The 18705-nt window shown below is 32.4% G+C and overlaps 2 protein-coding genes and 1 long non-coding RNA gene across 3 annotated transcripts; all 3 read left to right on the top strand.

Annotated features, from left to right (window-relative positions):
• The first annotated feature begins 1815 nt into the window (after nt 1–1815).
• Nucleotides 1816–2880, top strand: LOC133793724 (structural maintenance of chromosomes flexible hinge domain-containing protein GMI1-like). Its single transcript, XM_062231019.1, has 4 exons — nt 1816–1965; nt 2041–2322; nt 2426–2509; nt 2713–2880. The coding sequence occupies exons 2-4, from the start codon at nt 2158–2160 to the stop codon at nt 2851–2853; spliced, it is 390 nt and encodes a 129-aa protein (XP_062087003.1). The 5' UTR covers nt 1816–1965; nt 2041–2157; the 3' UTR covers nt 2854–2880.
• A 374-nt stretch (nt 2881–3254) lies between these two features.
• LOC133793723 (uncharacterized) lies at nt 3255–4480 on the top strand. Its single transcript, XR_009874927.1, has 3 exons — nt 3255–3366; nt 3476–3814; nt 4420–4480. It is a non-coding gene; the product is annotated as an uncharacterized LOC133793723 (long non-coding RNA).
• Nucleotides 4481–5112: 632 nt separating this feature from the next.
• LOC133795295 (uridine kinase-like protein 4) lies at nt 5113–7403 on the top strand. The gene is made up of 7 exons (XM_062232750.1): nt 5113–5230; nt 5505–5584; nt 5990–6184; nt 6266–6349; nt 6446–6506; nt 6998–7058; nt 7241–7403. The coding sequence occupies exons 1-7, from the start codon at nt 5113–5115 to the stop codon at nt 7386–7388; spliced, it is 747 nt and encodes a 248-aa protein (XP_062088734.1). The 3' UTR covers nt 7389–7403.
• The last annotated feature ends 11302 nt before the right edge of the window (nt 7404–18705 follow it).

The raw sequence follows: 18705 nt of genomic DNA, 5'->3' as shown, positions 1-18705 counted from the left end.
TTAACTGCTGAACCACGTAAAAATCGTGTGTTTTCATTGTTTTATTTCAATTGGTCATTTTCAGTTATCGTTTACGTGCTCTTCTTTCACTGTTTGACGAAAAACGGCGTCAACATATAGATATAGCTACAACATCTATTATATATAATGAATTATAGTTGCAATCGCTCCATATTATAATACATGACACAAATAAGTGCATAAGTAATATATGACAAATACACATGGACGAGGGTAGCTTAATTAATTAGTAGGTTAAGCATGCACATGTTTCGGTGCTGAAATTCAATTTAAGTAGTTGATCTATTCGATCTATTTCAATCTCCAATCTAATTAGCTCATAATTAAATTCAAGTTAATCTATTCTTTTGAATCCAATCTAATTAGTGAGAGTAAACCCTAGAATAGTATATTAATTTATAAAATTAAAGTTGTAAACATTGTCTATAATTTTAATAAAAACTGGTTTACTATTTTTTTTAATATAATTTATAATTCTATAGTATATATAAATATTTATATCAATAATTTTTACATATATAACATCTAGACACAACATTGACATATATATATTTACATGACTACACGATATAGATATATATAAAATACAATAATATTTAAAAAGAAATTAAAAATAAAAATAAAATAAGAATAGAAAAAGTTATAGTATAGACAGTACGTAGTATACATGCATCAACTATTTTTAATTTCTAATGTATCTCACAATATCCTTTGGTGAATTTGATGAAGAAAAAGAGCTTCAATCACTTGATAAAAAACAAAGTATCACACAAATTTATAAGATAAAAAAATTATGTATGCCTTTATTATTTTTAAATAAATATGATTTAATTATTTAAATTATCATAAAATATCTTTAAAATACTATTTTTCAATTAATTAATTAATTTATTTTTGTTTAAGTTTATATTTTTTATAGTTTTTGAATTTGACAGTGACAACAAAACACTACACCAAACACCCATTACCATAACACATCATTATAATACTATTTAAAAAGAGTTATGGTATATTATCAAAGTTTCAGGCGGCAAATAAAATAAAAAAGCGCAAATTTCCCTTTGACCCATTTCCCATTTCCCTTTGACCCATTTCCCGTGACCTATCTCTCTCGTTCTCTCACTCCCCTTCACGGAAGACAAATCCTGAGAAGAGGCGCATCTCCTCTCTCTCGGATCTCTTTCTCCCACCAGGCCTCTCTCCTTCCCTCTTTCTCTCTCACCTGTCTTTATGGAGCCCGACCTTCCCTATCATCGGTAAACGGCGCAAATGACAGGGGCTCGTGGGTCTTGTGAAAACGACGGGCTCAGGGTCGTGGGTGGCTCGGTCTCACGGAGGGGGTGGGTGGCTCGGTCTTGCAGAGGGGGTGGGTGGCTCGGTCTTGAAAGTAACAGCTGGTTATGGAGAGAATGGTAAGTGTATTTACTGGAGAGCTTTATCTCTAATGTGTTGAACTTGTAGAAATCTAGTTATGAGATACGCTAAAGAAATTGGTAATATAGTTTCATTCTTGTTTTTGTACCAGTATCACTTAGAATAATATAAGGCCTTGTGCTTATTTTTTAATACAAACATGTGTTGAATTGAATGTTATATGCTTCAGTTCAATAATTTCATTACCACAAACTTTTTGTGTAAAAAATTACAATACTACTTATACAACTCTTGGTGTGTATATTTATTTTATTGTCTTGATATGGAAGTAAAATCTCAGATTTTGAATCTGTTAAGCAAAAGCTTGAGTATTCCTTATGTGATCAATTAATTATGTAGTCAAAATAAATATGTATTATTGACTTGCAATCTTTTATACTTTATTCGCCCCGTAAATTCCATATATGTGCCCGACCCTGTGCAGCATCACTCTCTGTATCATCAGGCAATAAAGTCTTTTTTAAACAAGAATTTCAGATTGAGAAAAGAGAACTGAGAATCGCATCGAAGGTCAGTGATTCTCTGCTTCATATGTTGCTAATTTTCTTTTTCCAACCTTTTCTTATCTAAAAATATTGTGACTAGGTACCCGAGATTCTTACTGCTGGTTCCAAACTAGAAAATATCATTTTTGAAATTGTCAACTGTGAGGGTATTGTGGATGATACTATCCACGATGAAGAGAAAACTGGTCTGTCACATATGCTAACAATAAAGGCTGATTGGCTTAATTTGGGAGAGTCTGTCCGGTATACTTTCAAGCATGGGCGCTGCATTGTTCCTGCTATTCCTTTATCTCAAATTGCAGGAAACTATAGCTTCTTAGCTATCCATTCTCGCCATTCAAACCTTAGTCTGAATGTTGAGGTGGGAACAACTATGTAAAAGCTATATGTGATGTTTTTGTTTTGTTGGTTGAAGTAGTTTACAAACCATTACTTATTGGACCATTGCTATACTCCATATGCAGGTTCATGTCAAACCTGCTATACCACATCCAAAAGTGGAGCATGATGGAAAAAACTTCTCCACGGTCATTGAAAATAATAAAAAGGTACAAGCATGCAACTACTAATTGTCACTTTTACATTACTTTTCAAAGAATATGCAGTTTTTATCTTGGCACGGACTAACCATTGTAATAATTATTTTTATTCATCTATAGAGTTTCACAGGCTTTAGGAAGATAGATCTTCCCTTCTTGTACACATTTCATGCTGGATTTAGGATTTCTTGAGTTTCTTTATTTCACTGCAGGTCTTTGAAGAGGACCTGTTAAAAATTGGCTCTGTAGTCCGAATATTGGAAGAAAAATGTGTCAAGCTAAATGAAGAGAAGGAAAAAATTGAGCAAACTATGAAAAAATTGCAAGGTTTTGACTGGCTAGCACATCTATAGCTATTCTTTTTTATTTGCTGGAATCATTGTAAAAATGTTTTGACATATCTAAAGAATTTACTTGACCAAATCGACCATTTAATTTTGTGACACTGACATGTCCTTCCATGCTAGATAGTATACCTGGGGGCACTCACTCGGCTTTTAAAAATTATTGTAGTGATGAGACGACACCCTTTTTTCTATTGTGTGTCCTGGGCCTTGTTTTTCTAGTTTTAGGACATATTTGCTATATTAGAACTTTGTTGATTGAAGTACTTAACGGGATCTTATATTTGTTGTAAAATTTCTAGATTCTACAAAACTATATCCATTTGGTCTCGAAAATCAGTTATCCTCGAAAGAGGAAGTGATGGAGAATATAGAAAAGATGGGTAACTCAGCTGCTGCGGTTCTTTACATTATTTCTAGGGGAATTCCATTCCAAGAGCCAGAAAATCATTTAATGAAAGACACAATAGGAGTGGTTGCTCTACTTGGAAGAGTTCGACCTCATTGCAGCCAGCTGAGCAGGTCAAACATCTAATGTGTTTGCATTTTCCCAACCAAAACACTATCTTGTCGTCCTTTTATTTTATTTTTTCTTTATTCGGTTCTAACTTGTAGGTTTGTCTACATTTAGGATACTGTCAAAATACTTGGGTGCAGATCAAATGCTTGTTGTTGTCGTTAGATCTTTCGAAACTGTTGTTCTTCTAGAAAGGTATAAACAAACTGGAGAAGTTGATCGCAGCCATGCTATTCATGAAGAAGCAGCCATTCTTGGCAAATCTATAAATGGTCGATTTCTTGTTATATGCTTTGACAATATAAGGTGACATACAAAACTTCTTAACTACAATTAATTTATTGACACAAGATAATCTCTCCTTTCTTATCAAGTACAAAGTTGGATCATCTTAGAATATGAAGATTTACTCAGAGGACTAATATTCCTTATTGTTTGGCAGTCCATTCAGAGGTATCTTGTCGTTTATGGCCATCTTAGTCAGTAATTACTATATGAATGGACAATTTATATCTCACTATATTCTTTTTGGGCTATTTGGTATTTGGACAAATGTTTTAAGTGTTGTTGATAGTTGTGTATACTGAACCGTATCTTATCATTGTTAGATTAAGCAATCACTCTTTTAGACACAATGGTTCTATATTTCAAATGGTATAGGCTTACCTGGTACGATTAAAATAGGACCTTGAGAGTGTTAAGCTTGGTATAGATCACATCAGTGACCCATCTATGTGGTATCTTGATGAGTAGGTCACATCATTGTGCCCCATCTTTGTTTTTTTCTTGAATTGAACCTCAGTTTCTCATGCCAATGCGTCAACTATCTAATGCATTTGAACTATCTAACATTTTCTTTGCTTGAATTTTTTTAGTGTAAAAGTTGAATTTGTCAGATTAGTCTTAGTGTCCAGTCTTTTAAGTTTAATTGGAGAGCTGATTATTGAAATATAAACTGAACTGCAATTTGTTGGATTCAAAACTTGGACAGTGTATTATACTAAACTATTCGGTTCTTATCATTACAAAATGATTTGCTGTTGTCTATCCTTGTGCAGATCTCTACAAATTTTTATTCTCCAAATATGAATGTTGTCAATGAGAACTTCCTCCCTCTGCTCAAACGCTTTGATGACTGCATAGCGTAAGGGGATGCTATTTACATCATATATATTTATGTATCTATTTTTGCTGCTTTAGTTGCATTCATTAAATATTACTTGTGTTGTACCATTAATTTATATGTTGATTTAGGGAATTACTAGCATATTTTGTTGAGACATTTATTTTCTCAATCAACTGATGACCTTAAACATTATCTACTTTATATTAGGTATGTAGAAAACAATCCACAGTATGCTGAATCCGGCGTTTACTTACTCAAATTTCGACAACTGCAGGTAGAAACAAATTTATGCAGATAGCTGATTAGATAACGTTACATTTTTGCACATTCTTCCACTAAAATTTGTTTCCATTTCCAATAATTGAGTAATTTTTTTGTTATGACAGTCTTGAGAATTGGGTATGATGAATTGCCTCTAATGAATTGTTATGACAGTCTCGAGCATTTGTTTTCTTAACATGCTGGTCTAATGAATTGCCTCTTGTTTTCTTATACTTGTCTTACCAAAGAGAAGTTATAGGAGAATTAAAGTTATTCAATACTTACAGTATGTGCATGCTTGCAATTATCAGTATGTTTCTTTTCTCTATTAGAATTCTGAATTAGAGGACCTTACTTCAACAATATGGCGGCATATGCTGTGCAGGTAATCCCTTCAGATGTGATAATTTTGGAAGGCATTCTCATTTTTCATGATCCCCGTGTTCGAGAGTTGATGAATATGAAGATATTTGTCGATACAGGTCATTTATTTTCTTTTTTATCATTTAGGCTACTTGATGTTCTTACTCTGTATTTCTGATGCTTTTCATTAGTTACTACTACAAATATGTGGTTTTGAGATGCTTATCTGACTATTTTTTTTCTAATTTATTCAGTATTATACCATTACATTTGAGATTCAATTAATATAATGATTTCTTTTATAGTTTCTGCATTAACAATGGGATGCCGTGATATGTCACTTTATAGTGTTACTAAATTGAGGCACTTCACATTGAAAAAATTTCAGTGCAGATGCTGATGTTCGTTTAGCAAGGAGGATAAGGCGTGACACAGTAGAAAAAAACAGGGATATTGGTACAGTTCTTGCTCAGGTTAGCAACTATTCATGTAATTTTGTAATCATTCTTATTGCCAAGAGATTATATCTTTGAATTTGTGGGCCTCAATTAAGTTTAAAGTATCAATGAATATACCTCAGGAGATGAAACTGCAACTCTGGTGGTAATTATGTTTTGTTACTTGTTAGTAGCTAGAAATGTCAAAGTGCTGTTTTTGAAAGTGATCTTTGTGACGGATGGTTTGCTCTTATTATTTGATTAACTCTTGTTGTTTAATCATTTATGTCATTCCCTTTCGCAAAATCTCCACTCGATAGGGTTGAGGGTTCACTATTAGTCTCCGGTACTTGATCATATGAAAATGAGAGAATAATCTGATGAAAGTAGGCTACATTTTTCACCATTTCATTTTCTTAAAATGTTTTTGTTTTATTGCAGTACTCAAAGTTTGTGAAGCCTGCATTTGATGACTTTATTCTTCCTACAAAAAAATATGCTGACATCATTATTCCTCGCAGAGGAGATAATCATGTGGCTATTGATTTGATTGTACAACACATCCGTACAAAGCTTGGCCAGCATGACTTGTGTAAAATATATCCTAATTTATACGTTATACATTCAACTTTTCAGGTATCTGGCAAGCTTCATTCTCTGTTATTAATGTAATTTCAGCAACTTTCTATGGCACTAATTACTGGTTGACTCATGCAGATACGGGGCATGCATACCCTCATACGTGATTCACAAACAACGAAGCATGATTTTGTATTTTATGCTGATCGGTTGATTCGTTTGGTGAGTATTTGTTTCTTTGAATATAAATTTTATTTATGGTTTTGCGTTTTGAGAATGGGATTAGTCAATGAGTAATGATCTTGAAATTATTACCAGGTCGTTGAGCATGGTCTGGGACATCTGCCATTTACAGAAAAACAGGTGGTCACTCCAACTGGTAAGCTGACAGTCAAATGGAATTTTTTAGTTCTTTGTCCCTTTCAGTTTTTTGTTTTCATTTTTAATGGGTTCCTTCAACTTATATGTGAAAAATTACTTATCATATTGTAACTTTTCCTTTTTTCTTTTTTTTAAACAGGAAATTTTTTAGCATATGAGTAACATTTGCTTCTTGTCTGAATGTGAGGGCATTAACTGTTTAGCCTCAACAATTAAGTGCCACTACTCATATTAGAAAAGCAAAGCATTATGTTGTCAGTACTGCAAATCTCTAAAAAGGAAAATCTAATATTAACTGTCCTAATATGACAGTTTAGGACCCATGCTTCATATGCATGTTTGCTGTTCAAAGACTAAAGTTAGTTTATGATGTATAGATGATACCTTCATTATTTTGTTTTCTTTTTCTAATTTTGATTTTGCTAAGAGAGTCCAATTTCTTGAAACTGTAATTGCTGATAGCTAATTTACATCTCATGTCTTTCGCAGAGTCCGTGTATACTGGTGTAGATTTTTGTAAGAGATTATGTGGTGTGTCTATAATCAGGAGGTAATTTCGCAAAGCAATTGTGGCATGTGTTTTTTTGTCAGTTTTTCATATAAATTTTATATTTGGAAGCAAACTCTAGAGGATTTCTATTCTTGGGCCAAAAAATAAGATTCAAAGCTGTAATTTTTCACAATGTACTAATTCGATATATTCTCATTGCACACTTATTCTTGTCATTACAGCAGTGAGAGTATGGAGAATGCTCTGAGAGCATGTTGTAAGGGAATCAAGATTGGGAAAATTCTAATCCACAGAGAAGGAGACAATGGCCAGCAGGTTTCGATTCCCTCTATGATTGTCTTTCATTTTTTAATCAACGTATTTCTATGATTCCATTTTTTAATCAACCTCTATGATAAACTATTGGTGGTTACAAATCGTTTTGGAGATAAAATAATTAACTTTTTTCTACCCTTGAAGCCCAATACCTTGATCAATTGTGTATTTGTCCATTACTGTACAATTCTGTCTACAAAGACACCTAGTTACTAAAACAGACATGCTACATAATAGCTTTTTGTTTGGCCCAGAATTGTTGGTTAATAAAACTTCCAAGTTTAGTCTGCTGTGTTTTCTCTCTCTATTTTTTTTTGGCAGTGGCTTCGATCATAAAGCACACTTTGCTGCTGATTTTTGTAGCTTAGTTTATTGTGGTGTTCTATTTGTGTTTCTCTTTTATGAGTTTCTTATGGCTTGTTGGACTTAGACTAAACACATGGTCATGCTCTTTATTTAATCTCTCAAACTATTTCAGAATAATGAATTGGCACAACCATTTATGCTCTTTATTGCTTCTTTTTTAGTAAGCCTAATCACATGTTTGCCTTGCACACATATAATATGAGTGTCATCTAGATTTTAGGCCAAATGGATCTTATATATATCTTACATCATGCAGTTATGTTTAGCTGTTGAATAAAAGAGACATTGGTAACTATGCTCTCTCAGATATATTTTACTTGGAATTTCTGAAATAAGAATAATGTTGTTGCAGGTATTGAGACATAAAAAGGGAAAGTACGGGGTTGGTGTCATATGCAACGGTGGCGGGGGAGCTTCTTCACTTGTTCTTGAGCTCATGTAAGACCTGTAATTGTTTTTGAGCTTATCTTGATTGAATTCTCCTGATCGGCTAGCTAGCTTATAAATAAAGCTAATTGGCTAACCCAATTGTACTCATCACTTGGTTCATTTTCAATAATAAGAATCAATTTCTCATCATGATTCATATCAATAGAATAGCAAAACTTGTTGCTTATTCTTGCATTGTTGAGAGGAAATGATATTATATTATCATGGGTTTAGCTTAGACTACATATATTCAATAGGACTCAACTTTACCAAACTAGCAAATGTTAATCTATTTTGTGCGACTTCAGTTAATTGTTTCTTTTGCTCACTTGTCATAACATGATGAAACCAAAAAAGAAAAAACTGCTAGTATTTCCTTTATATCTTATGTGGAGACTTGGAAATTATGGTTTTTGACACTCTTAAGTAAAATACTCATTTCCGAGTAGTTTTGAAGTAGAATGGTTTTTGTTTGCTTTGGTGTAGTTGTGAATCCATTATTTTGTATGTGGTGTTTTTGGATATAATTTCCATAGCATTTTTCTTGAAGTAATTTGTGATGCTAGATAATAACAATAAAATATTTCTTTGTTTATTTTGCAGATGTGACAAGCGAAGTATAAAAGGATACTTAAGACTCCTTGAAAGTAGTAACTTTGTTTTGTTTATTTGTGTTGAAAGTAGTAACTTTTAGACTCCTTGAATACTTAAAGAATATTTTGTTGTTGATGACAGTGTTGAATGTTTTAAACTAAATTGTGGATTGTTAATTCAATGTTGAATGTTCTTACTTTTTGTTATTTGAAAATCAAGTTCATTTTATGATGCTAATATATATTAGAAAGCTAATTTTAATTATATAAAAAAAATTAAAATATAATGGAATAAATTAGTGTTATATAAATAAAATATATAATGATAATTTAAACATATCTAAATATAACAATAATACGAAAATTGAGTTATAATATCTATTACAATAACAGTTTTTATGCAAAGAATTATGTTATGAAAACTTCATCATATAACACAAATAATGTGTTATACTAAAGTGTAGTATAACACAAAAAATGTGTTATACTAAAGTATAGTATAACACAAAAAAAGTGTTATACTAAAGTGTAGTATAACACAAAAAAAATGTTATATAATCGACTATAAATAACATAATTAAACACTTATCTATATATTAAAATAATACAGAAATTGTGTTATCGTTGACAGTACAATAACACATCTGTTTAACACTGATAAAGTGTTATGTAAAGTACCCTGACCTACGATAACATAGTCGGTTTTAACACATCAGAAAGTGTTATCGTATGTTTTGATAACACATTTTCGGTGTTATTAAAAGAATTTTTTCTTGTAGTGAAAGACTATATATTATATGTTTAATATAATGTTAAGTTTAAGTTAAATTAAATTTTATTAGTTATAAAATATATGGTTTTATTATTTTTAAATAATCATTATTATAAAATATCTCAAAAATATCATATTTTAATTTGTTTAATTATTTATTTATTTAAATTTAAGTAATGTTTATAGTCTGCCATTAAATATAAGAATATTTTGTTAAATATAAGAATATTCCGTGAAAGTAACGGAAAAAAAATAAAAAACGTTTAAAATCAAGAATTTTCGTTATCTACACACTTATTATATATAGGATATATATAGGACAATTTTTTTATAGGGGTTTCACTTTAAGCCATACGGGTGGCCTCCGTGTTTCTCGACCCGTGAACAGTTTTCGGCGCGATTTTTTTTATCACCGTGTATATTGTAGCTATTTAGAGCATCTGCAAATTTTCAGAAAATTCCGAATAGTTTACAATACCGAAAATTAGGTTAAAAAATGTTGTTTTCCACGCGCATATAAAAATTAGTCACGCGTACAATATGTTTAAATCTAGTTTTTGGTACTATAAACTATTCAGAATTTTCTGAAAATTTGCACGATGCTCTAAATAGCTACAATATATACGGTCATAAAAAAAATCGCAGCAAAAACTGTTCACGGGTTGAGAACACTGATAGCCCCACCAGTAAAGCTTAAAGTGAAGTGGCTAAGAGAATTCTCATATATATATATATATATATATATAATTTTTATTGGGGTCTCACAAGCATCGGGTCCACCCCTGCCAATTAAATCTCTTCTGCTAAATATGATAAGATAGTATTTGATTGAAAAAAAAATAGTGACTTAATTATTTTATCAAATAATTTATGGAAAATCAAGTTAAGAGACAAATATATAAGTTTTTGTTTTCTCATTGATATAAACATTGAGGATTAAATATAATAAAATTATTAAAAAAAATCAATAAGACTAAATTATTATTGCATAGTAGGAGGAATTAAGTTGTTAGATTAATTTTTTAATATGCTCTCCGATTATCATATCATAAAAATTATCCAATCAAATGCTAACACACTAACGTAACTTTAATGTAAATTAAATGAAAATTTTAGATTTTAATTAAATTGCATCAATTGGTGGACTTTCTAAAATCTAATAACAACAAATCTAATTCAATTATACACTATATAAAACACTTTAATACATTTAGTTAAAAGATATCTAGCTATAACAATCAAAATTCAAAATTATTGTTGATAGTCTTTTTCTTCAACTACCAAATTAATATAAAAGCTTAAGAATGAAGAACAATAACACCAGATTTTACGTGATTCATGTTATTAATTAACTATAATCCACGAGTCACTTATATTGAATATGAAGAACTTGGAAAACTAAAGTTCTCTTGGTATTCAGCCAGGATTTTTGCTCACTCTGAAAGTTGTGATCCTTCTACAAGTAATGCCCTAGCTCTATTTATAGGCGGCTAGGAGGATTAAGCTCATTAATTGAAGCTTATTGTAATTATTCCTCTCTTAATGAGGTTGTTTATTACATAAATGAGGATTTTCTGTATTTAATATGTTGGTGGGCCCAACGTATCTCAGGTGGGCCCAATACGAGGAGGCTCAGCCCATTACTTTATTGGGAAAATGTCTCTAACAGTGTCATGGTGATAGTTGCACATTCCTCATGTGAGACAGTGTTGTGAGACATTATTTTTGCCACTTGTACGAAAAAGACAACACAATCTTTGTGGCCACTCGGTGTCAGACAACTGTCTGTAGTCCATAACACATCTCTGGCTGACACCTGGCAATTATTCTGCTCCTATGGAAAATGTTCTCTAACACTTGGATGAGTTGGTCACGGCTTGAGGGCCTTTTTGGAGAGTTACTTTCAGACTACGTTCTCAGGAGATGATGACATTTGATGATATATACTCCTCTTGTGGTGATAATGATGACGAAAGCTGGACTTGAGCTCCCGTGGAACATTAAACAACATCTTAATTTATGTCAGGTGTCGAATGGTGAAACACGAACAACAATAGTATTATTATGTAGTATTTTTTAATTATGATTATTTTCTATTTATGCTAATTTTATGGATTATATATTTTTCATTTATTTAAAATTGACATGTGAGATATTGAAAATCAAATTACATTAATCTATTCATATTTCAATTATCAATCACATTATATTGGATTGAATGCTAGAGAGACAAATTTGATTAGATTAGATTGGAGAAATTTTTTAAAATTCAAAATCTATTTAAACGGGATTAGATGAGAATAAAGTTAGATTAAATTGGATGAGCATCAGCACACATCGACACAGTTTAATCACACAACCGAAGGAAAATCTTGTGCTAGGCTAGTTATGATTTATTGCATTTTTCTCGTAACTCTAATCTAATAAAAGTAAGGAAGACTTTTTAATTCATACAAAAGAAATTCAACCCCACACCACATTCATCAGATTATAATATGATTCCCAATTTACTATTTGAAAGAAGGACAATTTATATCAAATCAAAACGACCCCAGCACACACTCCCATCATTCATGGCAGCACACACACACAAATTTATATATACAAATATACGCATATATAATGCTCATGGCAGTTCTTGCTATGATTCATTATGTAGGGTTATTAACTTTAATTGATATATATAGATAAGAATGGTAGGAAAACATTGAGTTAATAATGCGGTATGGAATTACACATGTCCCAAATGCGCTTGGCTGAGAGCAAACTTTGGTGCTTGCTGCCTTTGAAGGAAGGCCGAGAAATTGAATTTTGTACCAAGCCGTCATGGCAGGGTTTTCCCATGTATACCAGCCGTTTACAACACTTGGCGCTCACCCTCGCACCTTTGAAAACACCGTTGAACGCTTCTGGCCCGCATGTCGCGATCTTGATCTCACAATCGTATAAAAATGGGTCACTTGTTGGCGGAGGCATCGCTGGGACTGACGAAACTCTCGGTGATATGAACACCACTACTACAGTGCCCACCACTAGAACTTTTAAAACGAAAGCCACCAAGACTGAAGAGGTATGGAGAGCTGTACTTTGAAACCTTGCCATATATATATATATATATATATACCACTGGTAATTACACGAGTGTTTTGTTATGTTTTTGTGCTATATATAGAGGAACATCAGAAAAACTACGGCTCATTTATAGGATTATTAACTTAAGATGATCAAGTGTCTAATTTAGTGATGTTGAATCTTACAAAAAAACGCTCTTCTTAATTCATGAGTTTTTTTCTTTATTCTCTTTTAACGTTAATTTAGAGTACTTTAAACAAATGTCAGTTTTTTCTTCTAACTAGTCAGGTCACGAAAGAGAGTGATCAATATGTTACATTGTATCCAATAAAAAAAAATATATGTTACATTGTAATTGTTGGGAGACATGAACAACTTATTACAACAGACTGCTGTCACACATATATATAGACGCGAGCTTTTCAAGCTATGTAAGTGTTTTCTTTCTTTCACGTGGCAGATTAGGTTTTAACACTAGAAGAAAATTAACAAAAGAATTAAGTTTTCAAGAATACTATTTTTTAATCCAATTAGATTTAAACCACCAATATAATATTTGGCTGTATTTTATTAAAACACAACAGTTGAACTACTGCTTTTATAAATACCAAAATATTGTAAAATGCCTAGCTCGCAATTTTGAGTAGTATAAGCCCAAGTAATTTTGAAGTCTTAAGGCCCAAGTTATATTTGGTCAAATCTTTTTTGGGCCCTTAGCAACATGACCCAGTTTTGAGTCTTTTTACAAAAAAATATAGGTATCTTTACAATTATATACATATAATATAAAATAATTACAAAAATCATCTACAAAATTTTATTTACAAAAATTCCTTGTTATACTTGATTCTAAAATTAATATACTTAAATTGGAAATATTCCCGAAATCCCAAATTTCCTATTTTTCTCAGTCTTCAAAAGTAACATTTTGGTTACTTATAATGGTGATAAGTTACCAATTAGTAACTTTTTTTAATAAAAGTTTTATTTTTAGATCATATTATTTCAGTACATTTTGGTTATCTCCAAAACTTATTTGTAGACATTTTAATATAACAATCAGTTATTTTTAGGTTATATTATGGTATCTTATTATTTAAGACACATTTTGGTAACCTTCAAGCTTATTTCAAAAACTAAGAAGTTGTCATATAGTATAATAAGTTACAGTATAGTTTATTAATAAAAAATTAATCTAGTATACTACACGTTAACTTTTAACAAACTTTTTATTCACTCATATAATTTGCATATCTTATTATTTAAGATATTTTTACATTACCTTCAAATCTATTTTAAAAACTAATTGGTCATCATATAGTATAAAAAGTTATTATAATTCTAAGTTACTATGAATAACTTATTAGAAAATACTCCTAAAATGTTACTTTTCATACATAACATAAATCAATTAACCAAAATTTGAAAATAAGCTTAAAGTTAATTAACTAAAATAATTTTTTTTTTTGTAAAAGGGAAACTAATCAATATCTAATTGGTATTTATAAGCAACCAAATAGTTACTTTTGATTCCGGTGACGGCGATAAAACATATGCTTCCAACATATCAAAATGGTCACCTTGAATAGTAGGTCGTGATGGTACCACTCTTGAGCCAAAATGATCAACGGTGTGGCCAGATTTTTTTTTTTTAAGTTATGGAGAAGAGAGAGAATTAAATAATTATTTTAGTGTTAGCAATTCTTATATGAGGTATGTATTATTTTTATATGCGGTATAAAAAATGTTATTTTTGTAATTAAAATTTTTTAAGGTTAAAATTGTAAATAAAATCGTTTATAGGTTGTGAGGTGTAATTTTCTAAAAAATATAAGAATTTTAAAAAAATTTATTTATAGTTTTTCTTTCTAAAATTTTATGTTTATGGGTTTTTTTTCTCATATTTATGTATAAATTTATGTTTATGCCATATTTTTGCTCTTGATAAAGTATTTAAAATTTTGGAGGTTAGTTTTGTAATTTTCTTTTTCTTGTTATCCTTATTTGTTCATTTGTTTGTTTTTTTTATACAATAAAAAAATATATAGATTTATTTTTTCCACTTTTATCTTTTATATTTTCATTTTTTTCTTCAACCTTTTATTTATTTTTTCATTCTTTTTTCTATTAATATTTTTTGTTCCATTTTTTTCTTCTTTTTTCCATTAATTCTATTCTCCTTTCATTCTTTTTTTTTCCTTCATTTTTTTCGCACACATATATACTAGGTGCATGCAACGTGCATTTCACGCTTTTGCTTAGTATTATTAAGTTATTGTGATTGTGATATAATTTTTAAATAAATAAATAGTATTATATATAAAAGGAATGACATAAACATATTGAAAAAATTAACTAAAAAAATTATTCATAATTTAAACAAAATAATAATAATGACACGATAACCTTTTAGATCACAAACTACTATATTTAAGGTAAAAAAAATATTTATGATGTTATTCAAATCACGCATCAATAATTAGAGAAGAAGTTTGCTTATTCTTGATAAATGATAAATGTTATTCCAATTTCTTATGTAGTTATACAATCATACTATTTGCACACATACGACACTTACATGTAATGTATTTATTATGTTTGTTGTTATTTAATATGAATATATATATTTATATAAGTTATATTAAGTAATAAAAAAATGTTTTCTTTTTAAATAATAAAAATTAAGATTATGTATTATATATTATTGTAATAATGATATTTTATAACATTTGAATTTGTTGTCCCTGTTTTCACCAAAGGACACGTGGCAATGTGAAACCGGTGCAGGTAGGGCACGTGGCGAAGACACGTGCCTTTTCAAGTGAGGCCACGCCCCAAGGATCAGTCCTCGGAGGGTGGATATCTCGACTAAAGGCCACGTCCCTTTGATAAAGGTAGGGCACATACGTTTCTCTAAGGCCATGCCCCGAGGACTAGTTAGTAGTCCTCGAACTCTTTACAAGCAGTTGTCTTCCAGGTCAAGGACCTTGTCCTGGGGACTTAGAAGGCTAGCCAGATGTCAGCCAACGCATATTTGTAGCGTCAGAGGATTGTCTGACAACATTTTTGGCGATCCGTCCACAGTGTTGTCAATTGTACGACTCTACAATTCACGCTCCCACTACGCCGTCTGACATGGAAAGATGTGCGCACACTCTTACAGTGACAGGGGGATGTTCCTCATAAAGTAGGTAACTTTATGGAGTGGTCCTGTGTATCTCGCCTAGGTCGTGGTCTCTAATTAATGCAGCTCAATGCATTAAAGTGGTATTAATACCCCAATAATGGGGCGAATGTGTATTAATTGTAGATAATTAGCATTAATGATCTCACCTTCTATAAATAGGACTGAAAATCTCATTGTAAAGGGTTCGGAAATTTTAGAGAAAGAAAGTCTTGACTCAGAGCAATATAAATGCTGTCTCGAAAAACTCCACTGGAGCTTTTCCTAACAAGCTTCCAATCCCCTTAATACTAGAGACTCGTGGACTATGACTCTTTTATAGCCTGAACCATGTAAAAACTATTGTGTTCTTGTTTGTTCATTTTTTTAATCTCTCGTCTTTAGGTTGATAGAGAAAAATGCAGTCAACAAAATTTATATTAATATAATTATAAAATATCTATTTTTGTATTAAATATCATTATAATAATGATATTTATAATATTTTAATTTATATTAATATAATTAGTAAATATTTATCCTACCAAAATTTATTAAAATTATGATTATATATTTGGTTACCAAGTTTTTCGTAAACTATGATTATGAAAGATAAGAGAGCTTACAAAGAAAGGATTTAGAATATGCAAACAATGTTTTTACATGGTCGGGGCGTTAATGTGCCTTAGTCCACGAGTTAGTTGTATTAGAGCTTAGAGAGCTTTTGACAATGGAGTTTTCTACAAGTTGAGCAGAGTAATTGTAACGCCCTGGTCACTCCAGAACAGTTACGGTGAACGGTGAACCAGAAATTTGACTCGCTAGCCGAGTCCTTTGGTTAAAAACGTGCTTCTAAGTGTTATTAACAGTCTAAGGTGGAAAACCAATAAAAAGGAAATGATATATTTTATTAAGTACATAAAACTGTTCATGGGCCCATCAAAACATTTACAAGTTATTTACAACTCAAAATGGTCATTACTGTTTCAAATTTACAAACCCTGCCGACCTAAGCGGCAAATGTGGACCCACATGCATGCATATAACATCATATTATAATATAATTCACATAAACATGCATTTTATCATTTAATGGCATAATTAAATATTTATTTCCCTCCCGGCCTACTAATCTAGCCGTTAAATCACATTAGGGATTCCGGGGCATTACAGTAATTGCTTACAAGAGAGAATCTGAGATCCTTTCCAGAGTGCACAACTGTTCATATTTATAGGCAGTTGAGTGCTCTGGGTTTGGGTCGGACTAATCTGGGCCCAATAAGGGTATAAACACTATTTGATCACTGATGGAGGCTTAATACAAAGGATTTTATTAAATAAAATACACTAATCAGGGCACATTGGGCCGGCTTGAGCATAACCATGTTGTAAGACTAACAATAGTACACAGCTTTAGTCTGGTTCGCGTGGGCTTCTAAGGAGATCCAGGGGACAAGATCAGTCAGAGTAGTGGCAGTACTGTTCTGAATAACGGCGTACATTTCGTATGTAACCTCTTCTGCAGGTTAGTTGAGGAGACAAAACTCTGCGTTTCTCGGGGTGATGTCAGTATCGGGGACAGTTTATCACGCCCAACCCGGTCACCTGATTCGGGTTTTTTTTTTACAAACATCCTGATCCATTTATCAGGACCCTAGTTCATTTACCAGAGCCCAGGTTCATCCCCTATCATCCCGGTTCATTTTAGACTTGGAAATGTCGTCCTTATCGTCATCTCGGACGACACCTTACACTAGGTATGGGAAGACTAATCATGCCAACTTCATGGTCCTGGCTTATATTCCGGGATAATGTTGGGCTTACTGATATTTGGGCCACCAGGATGTACTCCTTCCCCGTCTACTAGGCTCGGTCTGGGCCTCGGGTCCCTTCAGGATAGCCCATGGCCTTAGTGTACGGGGCCACGTGTGCGGGGAGGAAACATGCATAACATTTATCCCCAAGCCTTTATCTGTGTTCGCGCAGTGGAGGCTTGCTTCACTTCCCGGATCAATTCTTGGTATCCCGGTTTGCTCACCGGGAAACGGGTCCGTTTTCGTGGGGGATCGCCTACTGGAAACTCGCATAGAAAGCATTTGTGCCAGTATCCTTGATCAAATCCAAAAGGCCCGGTTCATTTACTTACATCCTGGTCCATTTACCAGGACCCTAGTTCGTTTACTAGAGCTCGAGTTAATTTAATTCTAGGTCGTTTGGGTGACCCCTGACCTTTCGACTTAATCACGCCACACGCACGTGTCTCTCTGTAACTGGTGTGTCAATATTACTCGCGCCTGATAGATTTGAAGAGAATCTCTTGGTTATTGTGTTGGCAACCAAACGTCAGCGTGAACTCCGAGGCATCCCATTTGTACGAGTGATGTTGATAGGGTAATCGAGTGGATCCTTTAATATTCCTGCATCACTTAGGATCGTCGGATGAGAAATTTTTTTAAAATTTCCTTTGTAGGACCGTTGGATCGGGATGGCGCGGATTGTGACTTGGGGAATCCGCGATCCGATAGTCGAGTGGGCTAATTAAAGCCACTGCGTAATCTGGGTGTAACACCCTAAACTACAGGGACTGTTACAGTGTGCCTTGTAAACAGTGCTCAACTCGCTAATCGAGTCATTTGGCCAAAATCGTGTAACTAAGTATGATTAGCAGTTTAGGGATTTAAAATTTTGGTTAAGATATAACATTTCATTAGAACGTTTATTATATACATTGGGATCCCAAAAATATAATTTAAAGGTCTATTACAAGAAAATATTTACAACCAGTCGGTCTTCGCGGCAAAACAGGGTTTAACCCTAGCTCCTTTCCTTCAAACCTCGGCCATGGCGGTCGAGCAGCTGCATATGTACACATCGCCACCTAAGCTCTCCAACTCAAGGATGGTCCAGCCTTCTTTTGCCTTTACCTGCACCACATAGCACCCGTGAGCCGAAGCCCAGCAAGAAAACTCAATATGC

The sequence above is a fragment of the Humulus lupulus genome, chromosome 8 (genome assembly GCF_963169125.1).
Source record: "Humulus lupulus chromosome 8, drHumLupu1.1, whole genome shotgun sequence".
Taxonomy (NCBI): domain Eukaryota; kingdom Viridiplantae; phylum Streptophyta; class Magnoliopsida; order Rosales; family Cannabaceae; genus Humulus; species Humulus lupulus.
This window is presented reverse-complemented; position numbering and strand designations above follow the sequence as displayed.

Excerpts from the sequence above, each read along its gene's own strand:
- LOC133795295 (XM_062232750.1), top strand. The coding sequence starts at position 5,113 with ATGGCGGCATATGCTGTGCAGGTAATCCCTTCAGATGTGATAATTTTG. Across the intron at positions 5,231-5,504 it reads GAAGATATTTGTCGATACAG|ATGCTGATGTTCGTTTAGCA; the intron begins GTCATTTATTTT and ends ATTTCAGTGCAG. Across the intron at positions 5,585-5,989 it reads TTGGTACAGTTCTTGCTCAG|TACTCAAAGTTTGTGAAGCC; the intron begins GTTAGCAACTAT and ends GTTTTATTGCAG.
- LOC133793724 (XM_062231019.1), top strand. The coding sequence starts at position 2,158 with ATGCTAACAATAAAGGCTGATTGGCTTAATTTGGGAGAGTCTGTCCGG. Across the intron at positions 2,323-2,425 it reads ACCTTAGTCTGAATGTTGAG|GTTCATGTCAAACCTGCTAT; the intron begins GTGGGAACAACT and ends CTCCATATGCAG. Across the intron at positions 2,510-2,712 it reads TCATTGAAAATAATAAAAAG|GTCTTTGAAGAGGACCTGTT; the intron begins GTACAAGCATGC and ends ATTTCACTGCAG.